This window comes from Paralichthys olivaceus, chromosome 6, assembly GCF_024713975.1.
Source record: "Paralichthys olivaceus isolate ysfri-2021 chromosome 6, ASM2471397v2, whole genome shotgun sequence".
Classification (NCBI taxonomy): domain Eukaryota; kingdom Metazoa; phylum Chordata; class Actinopteri; order Pleuronectiformes; family Paralichthyidae; genus Paralichthys; species Paralichthys olivaceus.
Window position 1 is genome coordinate 14530955 of NC_091098.1, and position 24613 is coordinate 14555567.

The 24613-nt window shown below is 41.9% G+C and overlaps 2 protein-coding genes across 3 annotated transcripts; both read left to right on the forward strand.

Moving 5' to 3' along the window:
• The first annotated feature begins 283 nt into the window (after positions 1 to 283).
• On the forward strand, positions 284 to 8957 carry pfkma (phosphofructokinase, muscle a). The gene is made up of 22 exons (XM_020088690.2): positions 284 to 476; positions 1485 to 1558; positions 1706 to 1783; positions 2613 to 2802; positions 3339 to 3504; positions 3756 to 3800; positions 4384 to 4492; positions 4597 to 4692; positions 4784 to 4876; positions 4974 to 5099; positions 5227 to 5291; positions 5697 to 5760; positions 5875 to 6021; positions 6434 to 6504; positions 6629 to 6716; positions 6848 to 7000; positions 7083 to 7247; positions 7370 to 7431; positions 7672 to 7783; positions 7897 to 7996; positions 8430 to 8535; positions 8624 to 8957. Exons 1-22 carry the CDS (start codon positions 386 to 388, stop codon positions 8754 to 8756), a joined length of 2334 nt encoding a protein of 777 aa, XP_019944249.1. The 5' UTR covers positions 284 to 385; the 3' UTR covers positions 8757 to 8957.
• Positions 8958 to 10826: 1869 nt separating this feature from the next.
• larp4aa (La ribonucleoprotein 4Aa) lies at positions 10827 to 23957 on the forward strand. Of its 2 annotated transcripts, XM_069525921.1 has the most exons (17): positions 10827 to 11399; positions 13799 to 13916; positions 14194 to 14352; positions 15634 to 15718; positions 15835 to 15971; positions 16061 to 16164; positions 16628 to 16738; positions 16841 to 16894; positions 16996 to 17205; positions 17683 to 17786; positions 18219 to 18260; positions 19817 to 20047; positions 20166 to 20220; positions 20328 to 20486; positions 20589 to 20728; positions 20824 to 21064; positions 21396 to 23957. In XM_069525921.1, exons 1-17 carry the CDS (start codon positions 11283 to 11285, stop codon positions 21786 to 21788), a joined length of 2460 nt encoding a protein of 819 aa, XP_069382022.1. In that variant the 5' UTR covers positions 10827 to 11282; the 3' UTR covers positions 21789 to 23957. The 2 variants fall into 2 exon arrangements, with proteins under 2 accessions (XP_069382022.1, XP_019944785.2); XM_020089226.2 differs by lacking the exon at positions 18219 to 18260.
• Positions 23958 to 24613: the final 656 nt, after the last annotated feature.

The following is a 24613-nucleotide window of genomic DNA, read 5'->3' on the forward strand; positions in this document are numbered from 1 at the left end:
TGGTTATTCTGCTTAGAGATAATTAGAGATTTCATGTGCAAAAGTAAAAATGTCACTTATTTATGAATTAATTGGAAAAAATTCTAACCCAGTAACGTTCCATTCTGAAGTGGTGTCACATTAGAGCCATGTGCATTGTGTCCCCCTCCCTCTATCGCAGGGGGTTATAGAATCTGATGTATATATTTAGTAGAGTTTAGTGAGTGTGCGGTGGAGGGTGTCAGTGGGAGGGGGCTCGGGGAGGGGAGGGGGGCCGGATTGTGGCCTATAAAGCCTGCGCCTCAGCATATGCCTCCCTCGAGAAGCAGAGAGCAAAGAAAGAGTACCCACACTCTTACTCTCCTTTTTCTTTTCCCTTCGTCATACCGACTTGTCCCCTGGAAACATGTCCAAGAAACCTCAACTGGCCATGGACCCCACAAAGATGGGGCTCGGACGCTCCATTGCTGTGCTGACGTCAGGGGGCGACGCCCAAGGTAAGCAGAGGAGGAGGCTCCACTGTCTAGAGCAGGGTAAATGAGTTTCAGGAAATAGCTGTTGATTTTGATGTGTCTCTGAGCTGAATCCCAACCAGCTGCAGAGGCTCGCTCCATCTTGCAGGCTCCAGTGAAGTATTGCATTGAGGCTCTGAGTGCACAGCATCATGAGTCAGTGCAGGAGCCAAAGAACCAAATGGACGAGCAACAGTTTTCCAATGTGTTAGAGTGGCACAGTGGAAGGCCAGCTGTCAGGATGATGGAGCGTGGTTATAAATCCCATCTGAAGTGAGAAAAGATTTATGAGTTTACGTGTCATGGTTTCACCAGCCGCGGCCTAATGACCTCACACCTGACGAACAAAGCACTGTTGATTCTACTAGTCAGCTTTTATCCAAGAGTTTTTAAATCATTCAGACAAATTATAAAATGCCTTTGTTTTAGAGTGGTTGTTTTTTGTAACTCTATCCTTAAATTTCACATCAAGCTTCCATAGACACTCCATCATCTCTGCTCGAAGCTCAGTTTTAGGGCGGTCTCAGATTCTCCTCATATTTCTTGTGTGTTCTTTTCCTCCGAACCTGGCTCCGACCCTTTAGAGCTGTCAACTGCCGCTTGTCCTCTCAGTCAGTGTTGTCTGTTGTTTTACATCTTTGGGGCTAAATTTAGTGGCTGTGACCTTTTTCTGGTATGGACGAGAGAAACGCCCCCTAATCCACAGCTGCTGAAACAAGAGCTGCAAGCGCTGCCAGTGTACCACAACACACACTGTGGCCTTTAGTGTATGGCACATCCAAGGGCAAGACGCTGCACAAGACATGCAGTCCCCAAAATCTCATCTCCAGTCTGTCCCCTATAAGTATTTTTGTCTCATCTGTTGCCAACGTGCAGGTCGAGTCACTTAAAGGTTAAGATGGCTCTAAAAAGTCCTCTGACATTGAACTCGTTTCCTGAAGTGTGTGAATTAAAGTGTCTGTCATCACTCACCATGACATTTATGTGTCTCAGGTATGAATGCTGCCGTGAGAGCCACAGTCAGAGTTGGTCTCTACACCGGAGCTAAAGTGTACTTTGTTCACGAGGTATGAGCTTCACACTGACACGCCATCACACTGCATATTAACACACAGAGAATCTGAAGCCTCTTTTCATAGATTTTTTAGCATCATCAAAGTTGTGTATTTAGTCGCCCTGCAGAGGAATAAGTGTGTCTGTATCGTGTGCTGCAGGGCTACCAGGGCCTGGTGGACGGAGGGGAAAACATTTGCCTCGCCACATGGGAGAGTGTGTCCATGATGCTTCAACTGGTGAGTGCCGTGCAACCGAGTCAACGCACACTGAGCCACACAACACTGTCATCACACAAACCACATATTCATGGGGAAATTGTTACACATCATTTATATATTTTTCAACAATCCCAGTCCGTTCCCTCCAGCCTCACAAAAACTGGATCTTAATTGTCTTATCTTCTTCAATAATGATGAAACATAGACTGACAGAGAAGAGAAAGAATTAGAAAGGAATAAGGAAAAGCTCTAGTGAAGCAGCATTTCAAATAATAAAAATTTGTCTCCATTGAAACGGGGCTGGCAGGTTGTCCAAATAAAACAGACAAGATTGACATCTTACACTTACTCCACTTCAGGTCTCTGAAAACATGGGAAACTGGGAGTGTGAGGATATTAAATGGCCGACCCTATGACTGAAGGATGATGGAGATGCAGTAACATTGTGAAGCTTGTGATTCACATTACATCTTTCATCTCTGTTGGCTAAATAAAGCGACTTGGCAGTGGAGATGACATGACATGTTAAGATTCATGAAGAGTGTGAAAGTGAGCGATGGAGTTGGCACAGGCCAAATTTCCAAGGTATCACCTTTACAATGACCCCCCCCCTGTTTATAGAGACTGTGTTATAAAGCTGCGATCATTCCCATGTATCCATAGATGAGTATTTGAAGCCTATCTGCAGCATATATTCCAGAATATATTGAATATCCATTCTGTGAAAACATTATGGAGTTTAAATGTCACTTATCACACAATTATTCAATGTTTCTTCTTTCTCATACAGATATTGTTTGTGTGTCAGTGACTGTGTTAAAATCAGCTCCTTCTCCTCACGTGTTAGGGAGGCACTGTTATCGGCAGTGCCCGCTCCAAGGACTTCAGGACCAGGGATGGTCGTATGAAGGCAGCCCTGAACCTGGTGAAGCTGGGCATCACCAACCTGTGTGTGATCGGAGGCGACGGCAGCCTGACTGGAGCCAATGAGTTCAGGACTGAGTGGAGTGGACTGCTGCGCGACCTGGTCAAAGCTGGTAAAGAGACAATAATAATGATTAAGTGTCCTGAGGGGGGGAAGCTTTGGCCGTTTCTATCAAAATCTCTGTGTGTCTTTCATATCCATCTCTAAAAGGTGATTAGGACAACAAAATGTCAGATTTTAATACAGACGACTAAAGTGTGTTTCGACCAATGAGTGGGAATTGATTGTAAATGATATAAGTTATTACATTAATCAAGATGATGTATCACCTTAAGTTGTGGTCATAATCCCAAAGATTTTCACCAAATCTCACGGATCAAACCCTATTTTTGATGCTGATAAAGACATTTTCAGCCATAATTCTATTTATAGAATATTTCTTGATTAGTAGCAGAGTCCGCCATACCTGCCTTGGATTCTAAATACTTTATACACAGTACTTAATTATTGCAAGTTTGACTCAGAAGGGGCCTGCAGCTCATTTGCGTCTGTGAATTGTCAAAAAAGCTTTGACTGAGCATTGTTTTCAGACTGATCTCTATAACCATATTCTGGAAATTATACAACATTAAATATTTTGTTTTCTAGGTGATATTACGGACACAGAGGCCAAGACATCTTCCCACCTGAATATCGTTGGCATGGTCGGCTCCATCGACAATGACTTCTGCGGCACTGACATGACCATCGGCACTGACTCCGCCCTGCACCGCATCATGGAGGTGGTGGACTCCATCACCACAACAGCACAGAGGTCAGACATCACTGTCCCACTGTGGATGTAGTGATGGAGGAAATCCATGTTGACTTTATGTCATAAAACAGAGAGTGTGAGGCAGAGCATCTTATAATAACTCAATGCAGCATCAGGTCAGGCTGCTCCTGATACTATACTGCATAGATTTGCTAAATAGTTGTAGATGCATGTATGTATCAGAGGGATTATATACATTATATATTTATTACATGTAAATCATTCCTCACTTAAAATATTTTCTTTCACAGCCACCAGAGGACGTTCATCCTGGAAGTGATGGGCAGACACTGTGGGTCAGTACTTTGTGTGTTTGTGGGATTTTGCATATGTATGTGTTTATATAGTGTGTTTATAATAAATATACAATGTGATCAAAAAAAATTGAATATATTTTCATCTATTTGAATAATCCGCTGTAGAATGATCACTTATTTATTCACATTCTCATTAAGTCAAATTTGGTGGTTCTTTTTAAATATGTATGAAATATATAATAATTGCTACTTGCAATCAAAAAATAATAATTCTGTGGAGTGTAAAAGTACCTTCACAGATATTTGAACAGTTTCTCCACTAGAGCATCCTTCACTTATTGTCCCATCCCATATATATAGATATATATAGATATATATATAGATATATCATGCATCAAATTAGGGAATTTAGATTTTTCAAAATACTGTTTCATTATGACTTTATTATAGTTGTTAACTTTACAAAAACATATTCGAGAAAAGAGAATGTATTGAGAAAAAGGCCACATAATGTTTGCAAGTTTGCTCGTAAGGTTTCAAATGCATCTGTTAACAGACACGTGTAATGGCTAAGCCTGAATGATATACAGACGTAGCTGACACAGGTTTATCTCGGCTGCAGGTACCTGGCTCTGGTGACGGCTTTGGCCTGCGGTGCAGACTGGGTGTTCATTCCTGAGATGCCCCCAGCTGCTGACTGGGAGGACCACCTGTGCAGGAGGCTGATGGATGTATGTGACTCTTCAACTGCATATGAAGATGTCTGCTAAGCATCTCACATATTTTAGTGTCAATCAGACTCACAAGTGTATTTTTATTCCCTTGTCTTCTTCAGCAAAGGGCCCGAGGTTCTCGTCTGAATGTGATCATCGTGGCTGAGGGAGCAATGACCAGTGACGGCGTACCAATTACATCGGACCAGATCAAAAAGGCAAGCTCTGCTTCGTGATATCAAGGAGAGTTAATGCTGCAAGTTCCACAGACAATATGACATGCTGATAGATGTATTTACGTTTCCTCAGCTGGTGACTGACAGGCTCGGCTTCGATACTCGCACCACTGTTCTCGGACACGTACAGAGAGGAGGCACGCCCTCTGCCTTCGACAGAGTCCTTGTGAGTATCTCAAACTAACATCAGATACACTGTAAAGGATTCTGCTTTTCCTCACACACACACCTGATGATCTGACTTGTGTGTGTGTGTTCTTCAGGGCAGCAGGATGGGTGTGGAGGCCGTGATGGCGCTGCTGGAGGCCACTCCAGAGACTCCTGCCTGTGTGGTCAGCCTGTCCGGAAACCAGGCAGTCAGACTGCCACTCATGGAGTGTGTGCAAGTGGTGCGTCGACATGTTTTCACCCCAGAATACACCAGATTCCCCCTCCATGTGCTGCTCTCCTTGGATATGCACTGACTGTACAGTATCAGGGATTTCTCATCCTTCTCACACTCTCTTTCCTTCACAGACCAAAGATGTGACTGCTGCCATGGCTGAGGGCAGATTTGAGGATGCCATCAAGCTCAGGGGAAAGTAAGTATTTTCCTCTTCAACCGATCCGCCAACTTTGTTTTTGAGGTAACATGTTTTATTGTGGAGCCTGGAGTGTGCCAGTGGAACAATCACTGACTTTTCTCATCTATATTTTTATCATATTTGTAATAAATTAATTAACTGCAATGTGCCAACTAGTATTTAAAGTCCACTTTCCACTCACATTGTTAATCCACATGGATGTTTGCCCTTTGACATTCGGTTCTTTGGCTGCATGTAACTTCACTGACTGCTTTCGCATTCACCTGCTAGAGAACTTGTGGAGGAATTATATGAAAATTCTGAATCAGTATTGAGATATTTAAAAAGAGAAACCTTTATTTTTTAGTTTGCCGATGACGTAGCCCAGAACAAGTAACATTCAATTGTGTCTATGATTTGCAGGAGTTTCGAGAACAACTGGAACACATACAAACTGCTGGCTCACATCAACCCCCCAGATGTGAAGGTGAGATTTCTCCACCGTTACTGAAGAGTATTCTTCATGACAGAGAAATGTTTACACCAAAAACGTTCCTCTCTGATAGCGAACTCTTCAACAATCTCCTTCTCTCACTAACAGAGTAACATCAATGTGGCCATCGTGAACATTGGCGCCCCCTGTGCTGGTATGAACGCCGCAGTCCGTGCAGCAGTCAGAATTGGCATCATCCAGGGTCACACCATGCTGGCTGTCCATGACGGCTTTGACGGTCTGGCTCAGGGACAGGTAACCGTTTAGATTTCCCCCCTTTTGTTAAGATTCTGTGACATTTTTTAGAACGAGTTGTAAAAAAAATCACTTGTTCCCCTTCGCCAATAGAACAACTTCTACACCACTGAAACCCAATTCGTTATTATCTTGCACAACAGACAGACAAATGAGACCAAAACCATAAGAACAACACAACTGATAACTGTGACATTTTTATGCTGAAACAGGGATAATTTTACATGTATTATATTAATGATGAAGAAATAAATAAATGCTTTTATTCAAGCATTAAGCATAATATCTCTTCCAATCATTTTTTTCTTCATCAAATTAAAATGACAGATTCTTAAATGAACATGGCAAGACTCACTCTCCATTTTTGTGTTTAAATTCTTTTCTGGTTCCATAACATTTTCTTCCTCTGCAGGTCGAGCCCATTACCTGGAACTCAGTGAGTGGCTGGACTGGAAAAGGAGGCTCAATGTTGGGTACCAAGAGGTAAAACATTAGTGGATATTCTTGTTTTCTCTTGTGGTGCAGCTTTGTTGGAAAGAAACCCCTCCTTTGTCTTGAGACTAGAAACAAAGCTTTTCACTGTGTTATTTGTCTCTGTGTGATAAAGATCTCTGCCCTCCAAGATGATGGAGCAAATCAGCCAGAACATTGCCAAGTTCAACATCCACGCTTTGGTGATCATTGGTGGATTTGAGGTAAAAATGTGGCATCGTCATTCAAGTCATTTGTGAATGTCGGCTGACCTTTCTCTCAGCCTCGGTCGTGAATTCTCCAGGCAGATGAAAGTTTGAAAGCACGCTGACAAATGAATCTCCATCTTCTGCAGGCATACATGGGAGGCCTGGAGCTGGTTCAGGCCAGAGAGAAGTTTGAGGAGATGTGCATTCCTATGGTGGTCATCCCCGCCACCGTCTCAAACAACGTCCCAGGCTCTGACTTCAGCATTGGCGCTGACACTGCCCTCAACGCCATCACCTCGGTTAGTGCCAGATATGCATGCAAACACACACACTAGCACACATCCAGGAGCTAAACACACTTTATGGTTCGTGTCTCTGCAGACCTGTGACAGGATCAAGCAGTCTGCAGCAGGGACCAAGCGCCGCGTCTTCCTCGTTGAGACTATGGGTGGATACTGCGGCTACTTGGCCACCATGGCTGGTCTGGCTGCTGGAGCCGATGCTGCCTACATCTTTGAGGAGAAGTTCAACATTAAGGACCTGGAGGTGAGATAGTCTTAGATGAACCTTGACTGTTTGTCCAGTTTTCTAGTTTTGAGTCAAAATATTTTTTTTTCCTTCTACAGTTTTAAAAGTAGTGATGTGTGAACTGTGGATTTGGTTTACAGATGAATGTCGATCATCTTGTGAAGAAGATGAAGACAACGGTGAAGAGAGGTTTGATTCTCAGGTAAGTTTTGTCCATGTGTGATTTAGAGGTGCAGCTGATATGAGTTACACTGCCCTGCAATAATACAATGACATGCATTAAGCTGATTACATATTTTTTCCAAACCAAATTAAGACCAGAATTTAGCTTTCTGAAATCTTTCCATGTATTGTTAATGGTGGTTTACCTTCGCACTATAGTTATAATTTCTATTCTTCAAGATAACAGTGTAATAATGTGTCACTGTCCGTTCTACAACAGGAACGAGAACTCCAATGCCAACTACACCACTGACTTCATCTTCAACCTGTACTCAGAGGAGGGCAAAGGCATCTTCGACTGCCGCAAGAACGTTCTCGGACACATGCAGCAGGTCTGTGCACGTGATGAAGAGGAGAAATCCACTCTTGATAAAACATCACAGATTTCTTCCTTGTTTCACTACATTGCAATCTGATGAACGTGTGTGTCCTCTGTCCTCTGCAGGGTGGCACTCCAACACCCTTCGACAGGAACTTTGGCACCAAGATGGGCGCCAAGTCTGTCCTGTGGCTGACTGAGAAACTGAAGGAGTGCTACAGGCATGGTATGTTGACATGAAATCAATTGCTGCTGCTGCTGCACATTTTGATGATGTACCATGATATCCACAGAATGTGGTGGAATTATTAAAGTATCTTTATTTAATTACTGCACCCATAAATTGAAAGGTAGTCATTGTTAGCGCTTCTGTTTTATGCTACCTGTGTAGCACAAAATGTCCACATTTCAAAGCTATTGTTCACTTTATTTTGTTACTTTTATCTTACAGCTATAGATTCCTGTTATTTTGTAGATCAGTGCATCAGAAACAATAAATAATGCAATGATATGTGATAATGGGACATTTCTGAACATGATTGATACGTTAAGCACATCAATTTTGCATTGTGGGTTTTCAGTCTGCAGTTTTAGTGCTTGACAGTAGTGAGCTTTACGTGGCGTGTTGATGGAACCATTTCACTTCCTGTGTCCGGTAGGTCGTATCTTCGCCAACACGCCAGACTCCGCCTGTGTGCTGGGCATGAAGAAGAGGGCCCTCACCTTCCAGCCTCTCACTGAGCTGAAGGAAGACACTGATTTCGAGTAAGATAAACCAAATGACCTACTGTATCCACATGTGACAAGTGTGACAATGAATGGTCATTTCAACTGATCCCCTTGTATTCTGCAGGCACCGCATCCCGAAGACACAGTGGTGGCTGAAGATTAGGCCCATCATGAAGATCCTGGCCAAGTACGACATCAAGCTTGATACATCCGAACATGCAGATATGGAGCATGTAATCATGAAGAAGGATGAGTAGTAGACTCACGTGGAGCACCGGGACAGAGCAGGGGAATTTTTTTACCTTGTGAAATACCTGTCTCCGTGTCTTTGTACATGAGCTGCTGTTTTACGCTTTCTTACACTGAATATGCGCTTGCTCACTTAATCTAGTGTTTTGTGGCAATTCCAGCTCTTAATGTAGATCATTTTTTAAAATTAAAGATATCATTCAAAAATATGCTGCATTGTTGGAGATTGATTTGAAACTGAGCCTGTGAATGAGGAATGCTTTGAAGATCTAATCCTCAGTGATCTGGGACATGTGCGGCACATACAGGACCCTGCTCCTAAATAAACATTTTCAATCTGTAGCTATTATATTTGTACATTTAGGGTAGAGAGAAGCCCCCAGACTGGTATATTCCACCATCCATCTGTCTGTCTCTACTCATCAGTTATTATCAGTTCAGGGGGACAATTGCAACCAAACAGGTCATAGTGCCTGTGATTATAGAAAACATCAGTCACTGATCAAGATTTTCAACTTTTAAAACCATGTCTTCTTTATTTTGATGGTGGAACTAATCTATCCACTACACTGATAATCAAATTACCCATAGCTACACTATACTATGTGATCTATATGAGAACAACCCCTTTAGGAAGATGAAAGGGTTTTCAGTGGCTTATCCCCTCTTATTGATTACTTCTCAAGTGGGACAAGAAGTGATTACATCAGTTCTCCCTCTCTCTTGATGTCTCACATGACACCATAGAACTTTTATTAAACTTGCTGGTGAAGACAGAACATCACTTGTGATCATTTCCTTAGCAGCAGGGTATTAACTCTAAGTTATTCTATGAGAAAAACTTGTTCTATTGATCACAGAGAAACACATGCATTGAAACATTATAGATATCTCTGAATGTTTAGATGTTTAGACACTTATCCATCGGTACCATTGGGGAGGTGTCTGATGGTCCCAACAAGCAGAGTCATAAAAAAACAAATTCAACAATAAGAACAAGACTTTCAAGAAAAGATGGCATGAGAGCCCAGATTTCAACATCATGGAGTCACTCTGGAATAACATGAAGGGACGAAGAAAATCTACAGAAGAAAAAAAGACCTGTGGCAGGTTGTCAAACAACCATGAAGTGTACCGAGGAGAATGAATGCTGCTTTGAACGTAAAATCTGTAAATATCTGTGTATTTGATAAGCTGTCTTCACAAACCCTCTGGATCAAAGCACAAGGAAAAGTCGATGAACGGACCCTTTTTAAACAATAAAACATACATGAAACTATGTACTTTTTAAAAAACTTTATTTAGAATCAAACACTGGCAAATACAGATTTTAAGTTGTTAATAAAAGAACAGTATATAAAACCAGACTGAGCATGAACGACTAAAACATAAACAGATTAAAAAAAGGAAAAAAAATAATCCAAGGAATGAAAAAAAGGTCAGAGGTCTAGGCAGGAAATAAATACTAATAATAGGTCCTTATTGTCATTAGTAAGAAATGTAATTTTTTATTTATTTTTGTGTTTTTTTGTAATATTTTTTAACTCATTCATAAAAAAAATATTACAAATTACATTATATATTCATCTGGATGAGGGTTTTTTCAGTTTCCCTTTCTGGATTACAGAATGTAAAATTATTGTTTTTTAAGCAATATTAATTCTTAATTACAAAATTACATGGGTAAATACGTTATTATCCTAGTTCTATTAGTTTCTTTTTGCTTTTGGAGATACAAAGAGAGTGACACGTTTGATCCTAACTCTGTCTTTCCTTCAGGATTTTTTAAATTTTTAAATAAGGTTTTCTCTTTAAGTGATGAAGGGAATTCAGAGGTGAGGCTGTTCCTGAACATGTTAGATCCATAAAGTTGACAAAGTTATTAAAATGCCTCTCATCATATTCATCCATGCTCATGTTACTGCCTTAACAACCATTAAATGGTGTTCTGTATGTTAGCACAGTTCGCTCTCACAGTTTTCACAGACTGAGGCGACGCTGCAGATAGAAGGCAGCAGAAAACTACAGCGCGGGTCCGGAAAAGGAAATGGTTTGTGCAGAGGTCACCGAGAACTCGCGGTGGCAGCCGGGACGTCGGCGGACTGTGTGACTGCGCTGAGGAGAGGTGCGTGTCCCCAGTGTCCGCTCCGGTCGCCCGGTCAGGAATGCTCCTCGCGAAGCCGGTGTGTGCTGTGATATTCGGTGAAAAGCCCGCGGGCACCGTGGTGTGAGAAGAGTCATGGTTTGGCATCGCTTGCACCATTAGTGTCTCTGCATTGATTCATTGAGCTATCTGTCGTTAGCCCACTCCGTTGATTCATAGCACGCTAGGTCGGGAGCCTACCTGTTAGCTTGTTAGCCGGTTTGCTAGCTAGCTAGTAGCTAGTCTGAGTGCGCTGCTGGCCGATCCAGCCCGACGGGAGAGGACCAGACTGACTGCTGAACACGAGCCGGTTGCTTCCGAAAGACGAGCTGGTGGTGGCAGGCGGGGGCCGGGAGAAAGCGACGGGGTGGAAGTGAGTCAGGAGCGGCTGATGAGTTCAGATCAGAGCGGGGAGCCGCCGCTGCTGCAGGAGGAGGCCGATCCGGGACCGAAGACCGGTGGGAAGGACGAGGCTCCGCTGGGGAGCGAGGGAGGGTCAGGCGGCATGGTGAGTGAGGCCTTCTCTAGCTAGCGAGCTAACACTGGCTAAGTAGCTAAGTAGCTGCTACTCAGTGTGGACCTGTTAGCACAGTATACCCCCCTCCCCCCTGCTTGCGGGGGAGCGATATTTATCAGGCAGCAGCAAATATGAACCCAAACTAAACACGATGTAAGATCAGCGTTAACTTTATGACTATTAGCATGTAATTACTCGGCGATGTTACCAAACCCCAACACGACTCAACACGGCAGCTCTACCAGAACTGCTAAGTTGCAGCCGGTATCGTTGCAGACAGACGGGCAGGTGATTTTTACCCTCTTCCATCAGCCGGAGCTCCTGCTAGTGCTGCTCCACCGGCTAACGCTAGCTTAGCCCCCCGCCACCAGCAAGCTCATTAAGTAGTTTGCTGAGTAATCATTAGCTGATAAGTTAAGTTACAGACACAGCTGTGTGGGGGGCGTCGGTGTGGTTGGGAGCGGACACGCACTCCCTCGAGTTGTTGTTTAATTTATCAAACGTACAAAGCTTCAATTATTGACCGAAGGATGAATGTTCATTCAGCCTGGGTTTATCTGTTAGCTAACGCTCCTAGCTAGTGGCTAGCCTAGCGCAGTGACATGCGTTGCTAATACCTGGCCTGTGCAGCGCAGCGCGGTCAGCTGACACTACTTGTCTCGCTACGGCCTGTGACACAGAAGCATGCATTGTAACCATGTGTCAAGTTGGACTGCACATAAATGTTCGCTGCCACACTGAGGCCTCAGCGTTTGACACGTCCATTCTCGAGTTATTGGCAGAGAGGGAAGTGTCTCGGGGCATATTGTGACCAGCAGCTGTTCCTGTCAGGCCCAAGTGCTTTTAGCCCAAATACAGGGAGTGGATCTCTCACCAGGGGGAGAATGACTCTGTCAAAAGAAGGAGCTGGTAAATGTGACAGTAGCTGGCGTTTCAGAAGTTACAGCTGTCTTCTGCCCCCCGTCTGCATAAAGGCACAATCCACAGTTAGTTCACTTCAGTGTGTGTGTGTGCTTCAATATGTACTGTATGTGATCTATTCTTGGCCACAGATCTCTGCAGGGTCAGGGTTTCTCCTGCCAGTCCACAGCCACTTTGATACACAGTCTGAACCAATCATTGAATGATACGCAATCAAAAATAGACACGTCTTGTTTAAAGTCATATAACAAACTGCCTGAATAATGTTTTTATTTTGTATTCAATTGAATCTTGGTCATAAAACAATATCAATAATTATCCCAATATTGTTTCTGTCGATAGTAGATAAAAGTTTAAATATGTTAAGTTTGATGGCCTTATAACACAGAATTGATCGACGTCAGATTTGCAAAAAGTTTAGCCTTTTATCAAGTGTTGTTCTTCGCTCCTAAGGAAGAGTGTAAAACTACAATCTTCACCCAGGAGCCTAAATCCGTCTTTAAACTTAAAATAAATCCTAATGTGACATTTATCGTTATTGACTGATTTAAAAATGCATTTCTTGATATTTATAGTTCTCCTTTTCTAGGTTAATTAGGTAATAGCCTCTGTTGTTGACAAGGGATCGTTGGGCCCAATGTGGGCACATTTCAATGTACTTCTCTGGTTTCCAATTATATGCCATGGATGCCCAGTTGTGTGCAGGTATTCCTGCCAACATCGAACATTACGCCAGGGGATTTAATTCTGTAATACAAAGATTTAGTGAAATCAGCAGGTGAGGGGATGGTCGGCTGTAACCTGCATGCCCTCTGTCCCCTGTGGACTAAAGTTAGAGGCCACATTTGTACCTTGTTACATTGTGTGTGGTTTCTCTATGCATGTCTGTCGCTGCTTTTGTAAGTGTACTTCTCATTCTACAGGTGTAATGTTTACTTAAAAACAAAAGGTCATGTTTGACATCACTGTCAGGTGAACTCTCAGGATCTAATGGGGGTGGGGTTCATATGTTAAATACAGTTGCTAAATGCAGCATTTTCAAAACCAAGTAGTTATTGTTCTAAGTTTGTGGTAAGATTAAACGATATTTTATTTTCCAATTTGATTTCTATAATTACATGAAGTTATGTTGCTTTAGGTTTCCACCTTGCAGGCTATAGCATTCCTAAAGCATTGGATTTTATGTGATAGCTATTAGGTTTCTTTAATGCATTGAGAATGCTTGTTACTTGCCATGTTGTACTCATTAAGCACTGGATATAAAAACTGTTGATGAATAAATTAGTGATCATGGTGTAATAGTAATTACCAAACATTCACTTTGATTCAGATATAAACTGTCAAAAATCCATTAGTCCAATTTAAATAATTGTGCAAGTCTGAAATGTTTGATCTAAAATAGATTTTTTTTGCTTTGAATATGTATATTACTTGCACTATCCTGATCCTGTTTTGTTTTTGCTTTGAAGGTCACCTCTAAGGGCGCCGGTTTGAACCCAAATGCCAAGGTGTGGCAGGAGATGCCTGTGGCTCCCAGCGAGGCTCTTACCAACAGTCCTCATTGGCCCACCTCCGACATGAGTGAGGGTGAGATGCACTTCCACCAGCTTAATTTAACATCCATCAAAAAAGACATAACTGATTTGATGACAAGTCACAGAGCTCTAAAGTGTGAAAGTGTCTTTTGATATAAATACTGAAATTCCTCTATTTGACACCTTACATAAAATAGTCTTTCACTTAACATCTTAACTTTAGCAATCAGCACACATACCTATGTATGTATGGCCTTTCAAAGCAGGCCTGAAAACTGACTGGGCTATCGGTTGTTGGTTCTGAATGAAACTCACTACCTTTTTCACAGGTTATTCTGAGCCTTCGTCTGCTGGGTCCAAGCAGTACACTGTGGGATTCACGGCCCTGGATGACAGCAGCTCCACAGTAACAGCTGAGATAGCAGTAAATGGAATGGACCCTCCAGAGTTGGGCTTTTCCCCTGCTGAGTCCACCACAGGGACGCCAGGTCAGTCACATCACATCACATGCAGTCCTGTCTACACACCAACTGTGGCTGTGCAACTAATGATTATTCTGTTTTTCAAATCAGTTATTCATTTTTATGTGATCTAGAGCAAAAAGTTTAAATGGAATAAAAAGTTTAATATGTGCTCAGCCAATAAAGAGTGGGTTTTCAGTGTTAACATAAAAACAGTACTATTCTCGGTTTCCTTTAAATTGTCTATAAGATTATGTCAGAGAGAAATGTTACATACATATAGAAAAAAGGGGAGTAACACTGAAACAACAATGAAATGGTAGAATCTCCTCATGATCAATAAAAGACAAAGTCAACATATACATTCGGTTTACATTTCATTTTCCTCCAAACATCCTGTCCCCTGACAGTGTAAAAACTGTTTCATCTGCAGAACAGCTACTAGAGATGCTTTTACTATTTATACTTTTAATACATATTTGGTAGTCAGTGGAATCAAAGTGTTTATTGGGGAAAAATGCCACCGTAGCAGTCATCACTGAGTGTACAGGACACCTCAATCCAGTCAATATTTTGTGTTTAAAATCATTGTTTGTAGTATTTCTTGCTTGTCCTTTATCGGTCCAGCTCAATGCCTCACCAATCCGCTTTTCTTTTAATACCCTCTACATTATGTTTACAAAAAGCTATCTTTATTTGTAAACCAGATCCATCGCTCCAAGCCCTCCATCTTTTAGATCTTAATATGTGTAACTGCTCAAGTTGTTCCCCAAATAGAATTCACTGACAAAGGTCTTATCTAAACTTAAAGTTATTAAAATTTTAGTTTTGTAGCTTATCGATTTATTTTCCTGTTATTGTAATTCTACTTTTAAAGATTGTAGCACCTTGACCAACCAGTCAGTTGGTTTTAATTCCAGCTCATCATCAGCAGGTGATTTCACTGAGAGCTAATCAGTGGCTCTTTGTCTGTCGCTAATGAAAACCTGCAGACTGCTCTGCAGCCCACATGGTTCAACTTTGACAAAGGTGCAGCAAGAGAAACTTAGAGCACCACACATAACCTGCACAGTAATTCTTAATACATATACCACACTCACTCAAATCATGTGTGTGACTTGGGGATAATTGACACACATGAAACCAAGCCTAAAAAGGTGCTTTTTAAAAGGTTCAAACACTGTTTCCTACAGTACCCACAATGTTACTCATTCGCTTTGTGAAGCTGCACCTTGTGTTCCGTTTGTCTTGTACTAAATATAATGAATATTTCACTTCTCACCACTGACATTTGTGTTTGTGTCTCAGGGGATTCCAAAGCAGAAGAGCAGCCTATCTCCTCTGAGAATCTGCGAGAGTCTCTGAAGAAAGAGCTTGAGTTTTATTTCTCTAGGTAAGAGGGAAACGGGCACAATGTCTTTTTACATAGCTGAATTTATGATGGTGGACTCAACATTTCAAGTCACGAGAAGGCTAATCTACATGGATGTGTAATTTTGTGATTTTTAGAGAGAACCTCTCGAAGGATTTGTACCTGATGTCCCAGATGGACAGTGACCAGTTTGTTCCCATTTGGACTATAGCCAGCATGGAGGGCATCAAGGTCCTCACCACTGACATGGACCTCATCCTGGATGTGTTGAGATGTAAGTGAAAAGTTGGGGCTGGTGTCTGTTCAAATGAGCTGCATACATTTGTGCTGTCTCTACATTTAAATACCTTAAATTTCCTTCAGCCTCTCCTATGGTGCAAGTGGATGAGAAAGGGGAAAAAGTGCGTCCTAATCACAAGCGTTGCATTATCATCCTGAGGGAGGTCCCTGAAACCACACCTGTTGAGGTAAACACAACTTTACACTAAAAACCACATTTTATTTGAATCATCTGTTTTTTTGTTTATGTTTAGCTTAAAGGTCCAGTGCGTAAGATTTAGGTGAAAGGGAACCATTGTCAGAAATTTAATGTAGAATAATCCTCATGATGTTTTCACTAGTTCGTTTCATCTAAATTGTATAAATTGTAGTTCTCTTTAGCCCAGAAATGGCCCTTTATATCTAAATACTCTATATTTAAATACTTTATATTTACATCGAGGGGGTCCTCTCTACAGAGGCCGCCATGTTTTTTACATTAGTCCAGACTGGACAAACTAAACACTTTGGAGTTTTTATGACAACTGAAGGCTAACACAGTTTCTTGTGAGGGGTGTTCAGCTGCAACATGAAACCTCAACACTGGATATCACAAAATTATACACACTGTACCTTAAGTAAGTCTGAAACCTTTGTTTATTTAATTTACAGGAAGTGGAGTCACTGTTCAAAAATGACAACTGTCCAAAGGTGATAAGTGTCGAGTTTGCACACAACAACAACTGGTACATCACATTCCAATCAGACACGGATGCTCAGCAGGTACTGCCAGTCAAAGTTCATTCGTCATCACACTGTCTGGAGTTTTCATTTAAAATGTTGCAACATGGATCTGCCTTTTGATTCTGTCTTCTGCTCCCATAGGCATACAAGTATTTGAGAGAGGAAGTAAAAACATTTCAGGGAAAACCCATCATGGTGCGTCAAATAAAAACCCCATTGTTAATTTTAGAAAGGCCTTTTGGGAAGTTGATTTTTGTTTCACACTTTTTTCCTTTTTTTCTTCTTCCTGCTGACAGGCCAGGATAAAGGCCATCAACACATTCTTTGCAAAGAATGGCTACCGTAGCATGGACAGCAGCCTGTACGCTCAGCAGTCCCAGAGCCAGTCACAGTACAGCTCCCCCCTCTACATGCAGCATGTCTATCCCCAGCAGCAGTACCCAGTCTATGGCATTGTACCTCCCACCTGGACGCCTTCTCCAACACCGTATTTCGAAACTCCTTTGGTGAGACAAACTATACCTGTTGTTTTCTTGAGTTGAAAACCTGTTCCAGGTGATTTTGTACTGGTGCATTGTCAACAATTCAAAACATAAATCTGATGCGAGAAATTAGCCTCGAAAGCCACATGTTGTGTGCCTGCAATAGTCTCACCTCACAAAAAATTGCATAATCACTTATTAGTCATCACCACCTTGTTTGTTGTGAAGTCTGTAGAGAACAGCAGTGGGTGAATTTAAATGAGCCCTTCCCCTCTTGCAATTTGAGTTGTCAGTAGATGTGAACAGTGTTTTGCATAACAATGAGCTGGTCAAAATATTCAGTATTTTTTTACAAGCAGTTGCACATCCAGAGCAAACATAGTGGAATTAAATAATACTGCCAAATGTATTATCAGGTCCTTGTGGTAGTTGGTGAGCAACTGTACTGGTTGTTGCATGAAATTGGATTTATCAATACTGCCTTTTCTATTCCATGTGCAGGCACCGTTTCCCAACAGTAGCTTTGTGAATGGATTTGGCTCAGCTGGACACTACAAAACTGGCTCCAATTCTCTTAACATCACTCGCCAATTCAACAGGAACCGGTAAGGACTTCTCTGTCTTCTTATTTTTATTATTATACCTTTGTGCTGGCGGCAGCTGTGTCCAGAGGCCTGATCTTTTTGGTTGTCTGTCTGTCCATCTCTCCCATTCTTGTGACCCAGTCTTGGGAATCGCCCAAGCTTTCTTAAATTTCTTGAAGTTGGCACTACATATGAGTCTGAACTCACATTGATATAAAGTACAACTTGACCCGTCGGTGGAGGCAAACAACCACAAGGCCACAATTTTAGTTCCAGTTGATGTTGTGTAGTTAGGACCTAAATTTTAAGTTTGCTGTTTTCTGAACATGTTCAAATTGGAATGTGTTGCATAGAGTTAAACAGTGGAGATCAGATCATCTACTATTGTCTAAAGATAATGTAACCCCACCAGGGAACTGTTGTTCACTCCCTGTCTTCTCACTGTCCCCACAGTGTCCCTCTCTATTCAAGAAAGAATGTAATAAATGCCTTCAGGTACCACAACTATACCGCATTATAAGCTTCATCGCTACCATCATCTCTTATCATACTGCAGCAGCAAATGACTAAATCCATTACGGGAGCCCATGCCTTTTGCCAGTCAGGCTTTTGTAGACTTAAATATTTTTTCCATCACTGTGTTAAATGTGTGTTGCCAGGTAATGGACATCCTGGATTTGTCATGTCATTTGATAAACGTAGGCTTGCCTACTAAATGGCAGCAGCTGCTATCTGATCCTGAGCGATTTGCTTTTTCCAGTTATCACCTTGGCTTCAAAATATCCTCTTTGCGTTTACATTATTGCATGTAATAATTTCCCTCCATCACAACTAACCACCCGTTTTGCTGGTTCATTGTTTTTTTTTTGTTCTCTAGTTACACTGCTGCTTTCGTTTTCAGTGACTGTATTACCATATGCCATAACAAAGAATAGCTGACCCTGAGTTTGACGCAGATCAGCTGTCAAGCTTTAAATCTTTCACAAATTGATGACAACCTTGCAAGTGTGTTAAGTGTGAAAAGGCAGCTCCACAAAGACGTAGCTCGCTGCGCTCTTCTCAAGTCAGACCTAATGATGACATCACGATGCGCATAGAGGGAAACGAGGGAGTGTGGTAACTGGCTTTGGTTCTCTCTGTTTCTCTCCTTTGTTCTTTCCTTTTCTTTCATTTCTCTCTTTCCTTCCCTTCCAAAGTTGGATGCTTCACTCCCTTCCCAATGAGCGTTCAGATTATGAGATCTGAAGGTCAAAGACTCGAGAAGACTGAACGATGTCAATCATGCTGCGTGAAAAATATTTGTGCTTCATGAAAATATTAGTAACCTGCCTAGGTCTTACATGGGTGTTGTCAGCTCTACTCAATGACTGATAGGTTGCAGGTTGTCAAACGTTAAATTGTAGACATCAGCCATCACTGCTTCAACCAACCATGAGCATAAACGTCATCCAAAAACCCCCTGCATGTTAATGTATACCCTGAGGACACAGCATGCTGCCACATTCCCCCAGCAAACCATTAAGTTTCAGTCCCTGCCACCAGTGTTTCCTTTCAACTGATTTAGCTGTTTTAGCCTCCATCATCATAAAAACTGTTCAAGCACCATAGAATATAGCAATCCGAATTGTCTATAGACGTTAGCAGCCAGTTCCAGTTATCATCAGCCGTTTTCTCTTTGCAAACACAAGCTCAAATTATGTTGAAATTCTATAGAGCATTAAATGGATTTTCATAATGAGGGTTCATGTACTTTTATATTTCACAACATTGGAAAAGTTTCTTAAAATGGCTCCATAATTTTTTTGTTTTGTTTATGCGTGCAAATGCATCACCTCACATTAACATGACATAGCAGTTTATGAGGTACAACTAGCCCAAACTAATGCTCTATAATAGAATAGTCCTGCAATAAATGTATTTTAAATTGGTTGAGGCCAAAATTACCCTTTGAAGCACAAGGAAAGGAAACACTGGCTGCTAGTATCTCTATGCAGTTTCTTTATTTCTAAATATTGACTTTGCTTATCTTAACCCTTTCTCCTCCATAACAGAAATCACGTGAAGCCCCAGGTGAGGACAAGTGAAGTGGCTCCAGCATCCATAACTCCCGTCTCCCTGGAGAGTCTGACTGGATCACGCAGCCCGCAGCCTCCTGTTGCCATTGCCCCCACCACTAACCCAGTCCAGACAGTCTCTGACCTAAGCATGGCATTCTCACATCTCTCCTCCTCTTCTTCCTCTCTGGACCCCAGTGATGACAGTGGCATGTCTGGTCGCGGAAGGTAAATCTGTTTTTACTTGCTGTCTGATTTGAGCTTGACTGTAATGGCTGCTGCTCATTGGTTTTGATGTGATCAATGACTGTCGGCTAATCTTGAAATAATTTGAATTGCATTTCAGACGGAGCACAACCTACAGAGGAACAAGGAGGAGGCGAGAAGATGAACGGATTACGGTAAATGGCAATTCCATATTGTCATAAAATCTTGTTGGTGTATTTAAAGTTTGAACCTTATTATGATCTTTCTGTTTGTTGGCTCCATTTCCAATTTCCTTTATCAGAGGCCTATCCCATTAGCAGAGGTCAAGGTTTCTCCACCTAAGTTCGACTTGGCTGCTACCAATTTCCCACCTCTTCCCGGCTGCGTGGTCAGCACACAAGGGGAACCAGTGCTAGAAAACCGAATGTCAGATGTTGTACGTGGTCTGTACAGGGACAAGGTAAGAAAGCCAGACTTACAGTTATAAGACATACTGCACTGAAAGGATTCTTGAAAGACTTCAGGAGAGATTTAAGGTGAATGCCTCCTTGCTTTTTTACAGACGGATCAAGCCAATAAAGAAGCCACTGTGAGTCCAGCATCAGTCCAAGCCTCAGTCCCAGAAGAGACTGTGGCCGTCTCAAGTCCCACCCTGGCAGCAGCAAAATCCGTTACACAACCACTTGGACCCTCAGCCCCTGGGTACGACTTCCTCAATGGTTTTCATGTAACTCAGGCCTTAGATGTCTCTATTAAATTTAAAATGTTAATGTGAATTTTTGAAACTGTTCTGACAGGAATCGTAAGGAGAAGAGGGTTGAACGGGTAGAGGTCACAGCACCTAAAGCAGCAACCCCACACGCACCAGTTCAGACTACTGTTAACCCTTCCTCCTCCACACAACCTGTGCCTAGCTCCAGGCCTCAGCCATCTGCCGCCTCCACGCCAGTGACGCCCACCACGCCAGTGACGCCCACCACGCCTGTGACGCCCACCATGCCAGTCCCTGCTGCAGCCACTATTCCAACCCCTGCACAGGTGAGAGTCTGATTCTTTGCAATGAGAGCCAACACTTGGTGTTGTTGTCCACCTGATGATGACATCTTTTGCGCATAGAGGGAAGTGAGGTAGTGATCTGACTGGCTTTGGTTATTGCTTCCTCTTTTCTTTTTCTTACCTCTCACTCTTCTTCAGTAATTCTTTCTATTCTTCCCCTTTTTCTTTCACACCACAAGTCCAGAATGTTCACTCCGACCCCAATGAGCGTTAAGATTATGAGATCTGAGGGTTTCATTATTAAGTTAAAGTATAACTGGGATTGTGTGCTACATATTTTCAAAATTGTGCTTTTTTTCCTGTCCTGGTTTAGGAACCACGTAAGCTCAGCTATGCAGAGGTGTGCCAACGGCCACCCAAGGACCCTCCCCCTGCTGCTCCTGCCCCAGCTTCCTCCGGCACTGCGTCGGGTCAGCCGCTGCGCGAGCTGCGCGTGAATAAGGCTGAGGAGCTGGGCTCCAGCGGTGGTCCTGGAGAAAAGCAAGAGAAAGGCCACGACAGGGAGGGGGGGTGGGAATGCAAGGAGAGCCGGCCGGCGCGTGAACGTGACTCTCAAGGCTACTATCGCAGCAATGGCCCCAGAGGCACCGGGGGCCTCAAGTTTCGGGACCAGAGGCGCCCGCCTCCGGCTCGACGCAACTCTCCCCAGGGAGGCTACAGGCACACTGGCAAAGAGCAGAATATCCCACCAGTTTCGCCAAAGTAAAAACTTGATATGAATCGAAAATATATGTATGAATATACATGGATATATATAATTATATAAAAATGAATAACATAAAAGCAACAACATTAAGGTAGCCACCTTCCCCCCTGGAACTTGTCCAATGAGAAGCTTCTAAAATGACAGTAAGACCAGGACATCCAGGACAAATGGGCAAAATGACACCTGAAGAACTTTGACGAGTGATTTGAAAAGGAAACAAAAATCTTTGTTTTGGCCTCCAGCGTTACGCTTACAGAATTAAGTGCGATTTATCTGGATGCCGTCTCATTTGTGCTCTGCTGGGGAAAGGTGGGATGCTGGGCCGCGTAAATGGCCCTCTACCTTTTTTTTGATTTAAAAGAATAGATGTTGGTCTGCAAGAACAATATGCACTAAGAAGAAAAGAACATGCATATTTGTCATGTACATATACAAAGATATCACTAACACGCAATGAGACATCAGTTTTTCGTTTTGTTTTGTGTGCTTAGGGTTGCAAGTATGACTGAAGGGTTGACTGATGTCTGTGTATGCATTGATAGTGAAACAAAATGATTGAAGTGCTACAGTGTGCTGTTGCACTGACAAAATGAAATGGATGATTTTTTTGATTTTTACATCAGAGATAAAGAATCATTGTCCTGAACCTGGACAGTGTGGTCTTCTAATGTATAATGATGAAATGTGTTCTATAGTGGTATTTTGATCCTGGTTCATGATTGGCTTCAACTGTAACAGTCAGATATCAGAAACGTTGATGTTCTCCGCAGTCAGATGTGTGGTTTTGTTCGAAGCCGAAATCCACTTTGGGGTGCTCACTGGCCTGTCAGCCACGGTGAATCTGCTAGCCTGGTCCAAAGTTTTTTATGTTTCAGTTTTATCTTTGCTATCTATCTGAAATGTTTTGGGTGTACCCACTCCAATGGATTGAAATTGTCATGTTGATAATCAGTCAGATTCTCTGTTTACATGTTTGTTTGGGTTGTAGGGTGATGTATTTCATCAGAGAGCGCGGAGAGAGAGAGAGAAAAAAAAAAGACTAGGTTAAAGGTAAGATTCAGTGCGCCTGGTGGCTTAGGTGAAGTTTGGCTTTTCTACATCATCACAGGATATCCAGGTTAAGCTTATATCTGTGAATTGTTCTTAACAATGGCATAGTGTCAAAAATAGACCAAGGAGTACTGTTAGCTGAGGATGATTGCTTCGTAATATTTGGCAGTTGTGAGTATAAAGACAATTGGAACATTTTTCACGTGGTATGTGCCAGCTGCCTACGATCGTAGTGTGCTAGGATACGGTTTCGATTTTTCGAGGTCTGCTGAATAATGTAGTCTTGGGGAAACTTTTTGGCCCAGTGAAACTTGATTTTGAAGAAGCTATAGAAGTGTAGTTGCCTATGCTATATTATAACCCTTCACTAGAGATGTGTGTGGGAGAATGTAATTGTTCTAGTTGAGAAATTACAGCGGGAGGATTTTGACAGCAGGTTATCCACCTGGTTGTTTTGTGCTTTTAGGGTGAGTTTGCTGTGTTTTTTTTTTTTCCCTTTTCTTTTCTTTTCTTTTCTTGTTTTTTTTTTTTTTTTAACTTTTGAAAAACAAACAGGTTGACTTAGAATTTGAAGTTTGACTCACTGTATGTATTGCTTTTTAAGTTTATTTATTTTAATTCTGATGCACAACGCTTTTCTCCCAATCTTGGTAGGCTGGTTTCCCCAAAGTTGTGTGAAATCGCATTGGCAAAAATAAAACTCACACATATGACATTTATTTACTGTTCCGAGATGTCAGCTGAGAGAAAATACTTGATGCATTGACTTTGGGTTTAGTAATGCAGTAAACAAATAACCAATCACTGGGGCTGTTATTTCTTTTTCATTAATGAGTATGAGCAGCTAGTGATTTAGTCTAATTAAATAATGCACTAACTTGTTTTTAAAAGACTCTTACCTCTGAGTAAGGTGAAATCATTTTAGAAGCATATGGTTGATGTTGACAGGCTTGCAAACACCATCAAGAATTGCTTCTCCCCTCCATATGTTTGGGTTATTTTCTGTTAATTTGGGTTGTGGTGGCAAAAAGGAAATATAGTAATGGATAAACCAAGTGTTTGAGACACAATCCTAGAACTGTATGAAATGTCACCAAAAATAAATTATTTTGATTTGGCTCTCAAGCGTCATTTCTTTTCCCACCTTGTCTTTTGTGCATGATTGACACATCAGTGTGTGAATGGGTTGGAACCCAATGGTCTGTATGTGATGTGATTGTTTTCTTTGTTTAACCAACTGTCTTTTGTATGCATCCATGAGTGAAATTCATTGTTAGAAGTATCTGAGAAGTGTAAACTTGAGAAGGAAGGGTAGGGAAAGAGGAAATCCAGCAAAAATGTAGCTTGGTATCTCAGGTCTGGCAAAAGAATTTGGGGTTAGTTTTGGTGTCTTGAAACGAGGGTAAAGCTCAGGCTCTGATTTCTGTTTGTGCCCATTTGCAGGTTGGAGGCTTCTAATATTACAAATGAACACAGGGCTGGGGGATAACACAGTATCAATTATCAAGATATCATTTTCATTATTGCCATACAACAAGCCCAGTAATATATTGATTATGAATTGTGCAAGAACAGTGAGGAGGTGAAACGCATAATTGGTCTACCTCAGATTTGTAAAATCTTTTGCTGTTTATCAAGTGTTTGTCATTGTCGGAAGAGTTTAAAACAACAATCTTCACACTTGAGCAAAAATCAGATTTTAAACTTAAAGAAATAATGTGTCGATCATGATAATTATGGATATCAACCGATATCAAGCTTTTTATCTTGATATA

Excerpts from the sequence above, each read along its gene's own strand:
- pfkma (XM_020088690.2), top strand. The coding sequence starts at position 386 with ATGTCCAAGAAACCTCAACTGGCCATGGACCCCACAAAGATGGGGCTC. Across the intron at positions 3,505-3,755 it reads ATCACCACAACAGCACAGAG|CCACCAGAGGACGTTCATCC; the intron begins GTCAGACATCAC and ends TTTCTTTCACAG. Across the intron at positions 5,761-5,874 it reads TCAACCCCCCAGATGTGAAG|AGTAACATCAATGTGGCCAT; the intron begins GTGAGATTTCTC and ends TCTCACTAACAG.
- larp4aa (XM_069525921.1), top strand. The coding sequence starts at position 11,283 with ATGAGTTCAGATCAGAGCGGGGAGCCGCCGCTGCTGCAGGAGGAGGCC. Across the intron at positions 13,917-14,193 it reads CACCTCCGACATGAGTGAGG|GTTATTCTGAGCCTTCGTCT; the intron begins GTGAGATGCACT and ends CCTTTTTCACAG. Across the intron at positions 20,048-20,165 it reads GGCATGTCTGGTCGCGGAAG|ACGGAGCACAACCTACAGAG; the intron begins GTAAATCTGTTT and ends ATTGCATTTCAG.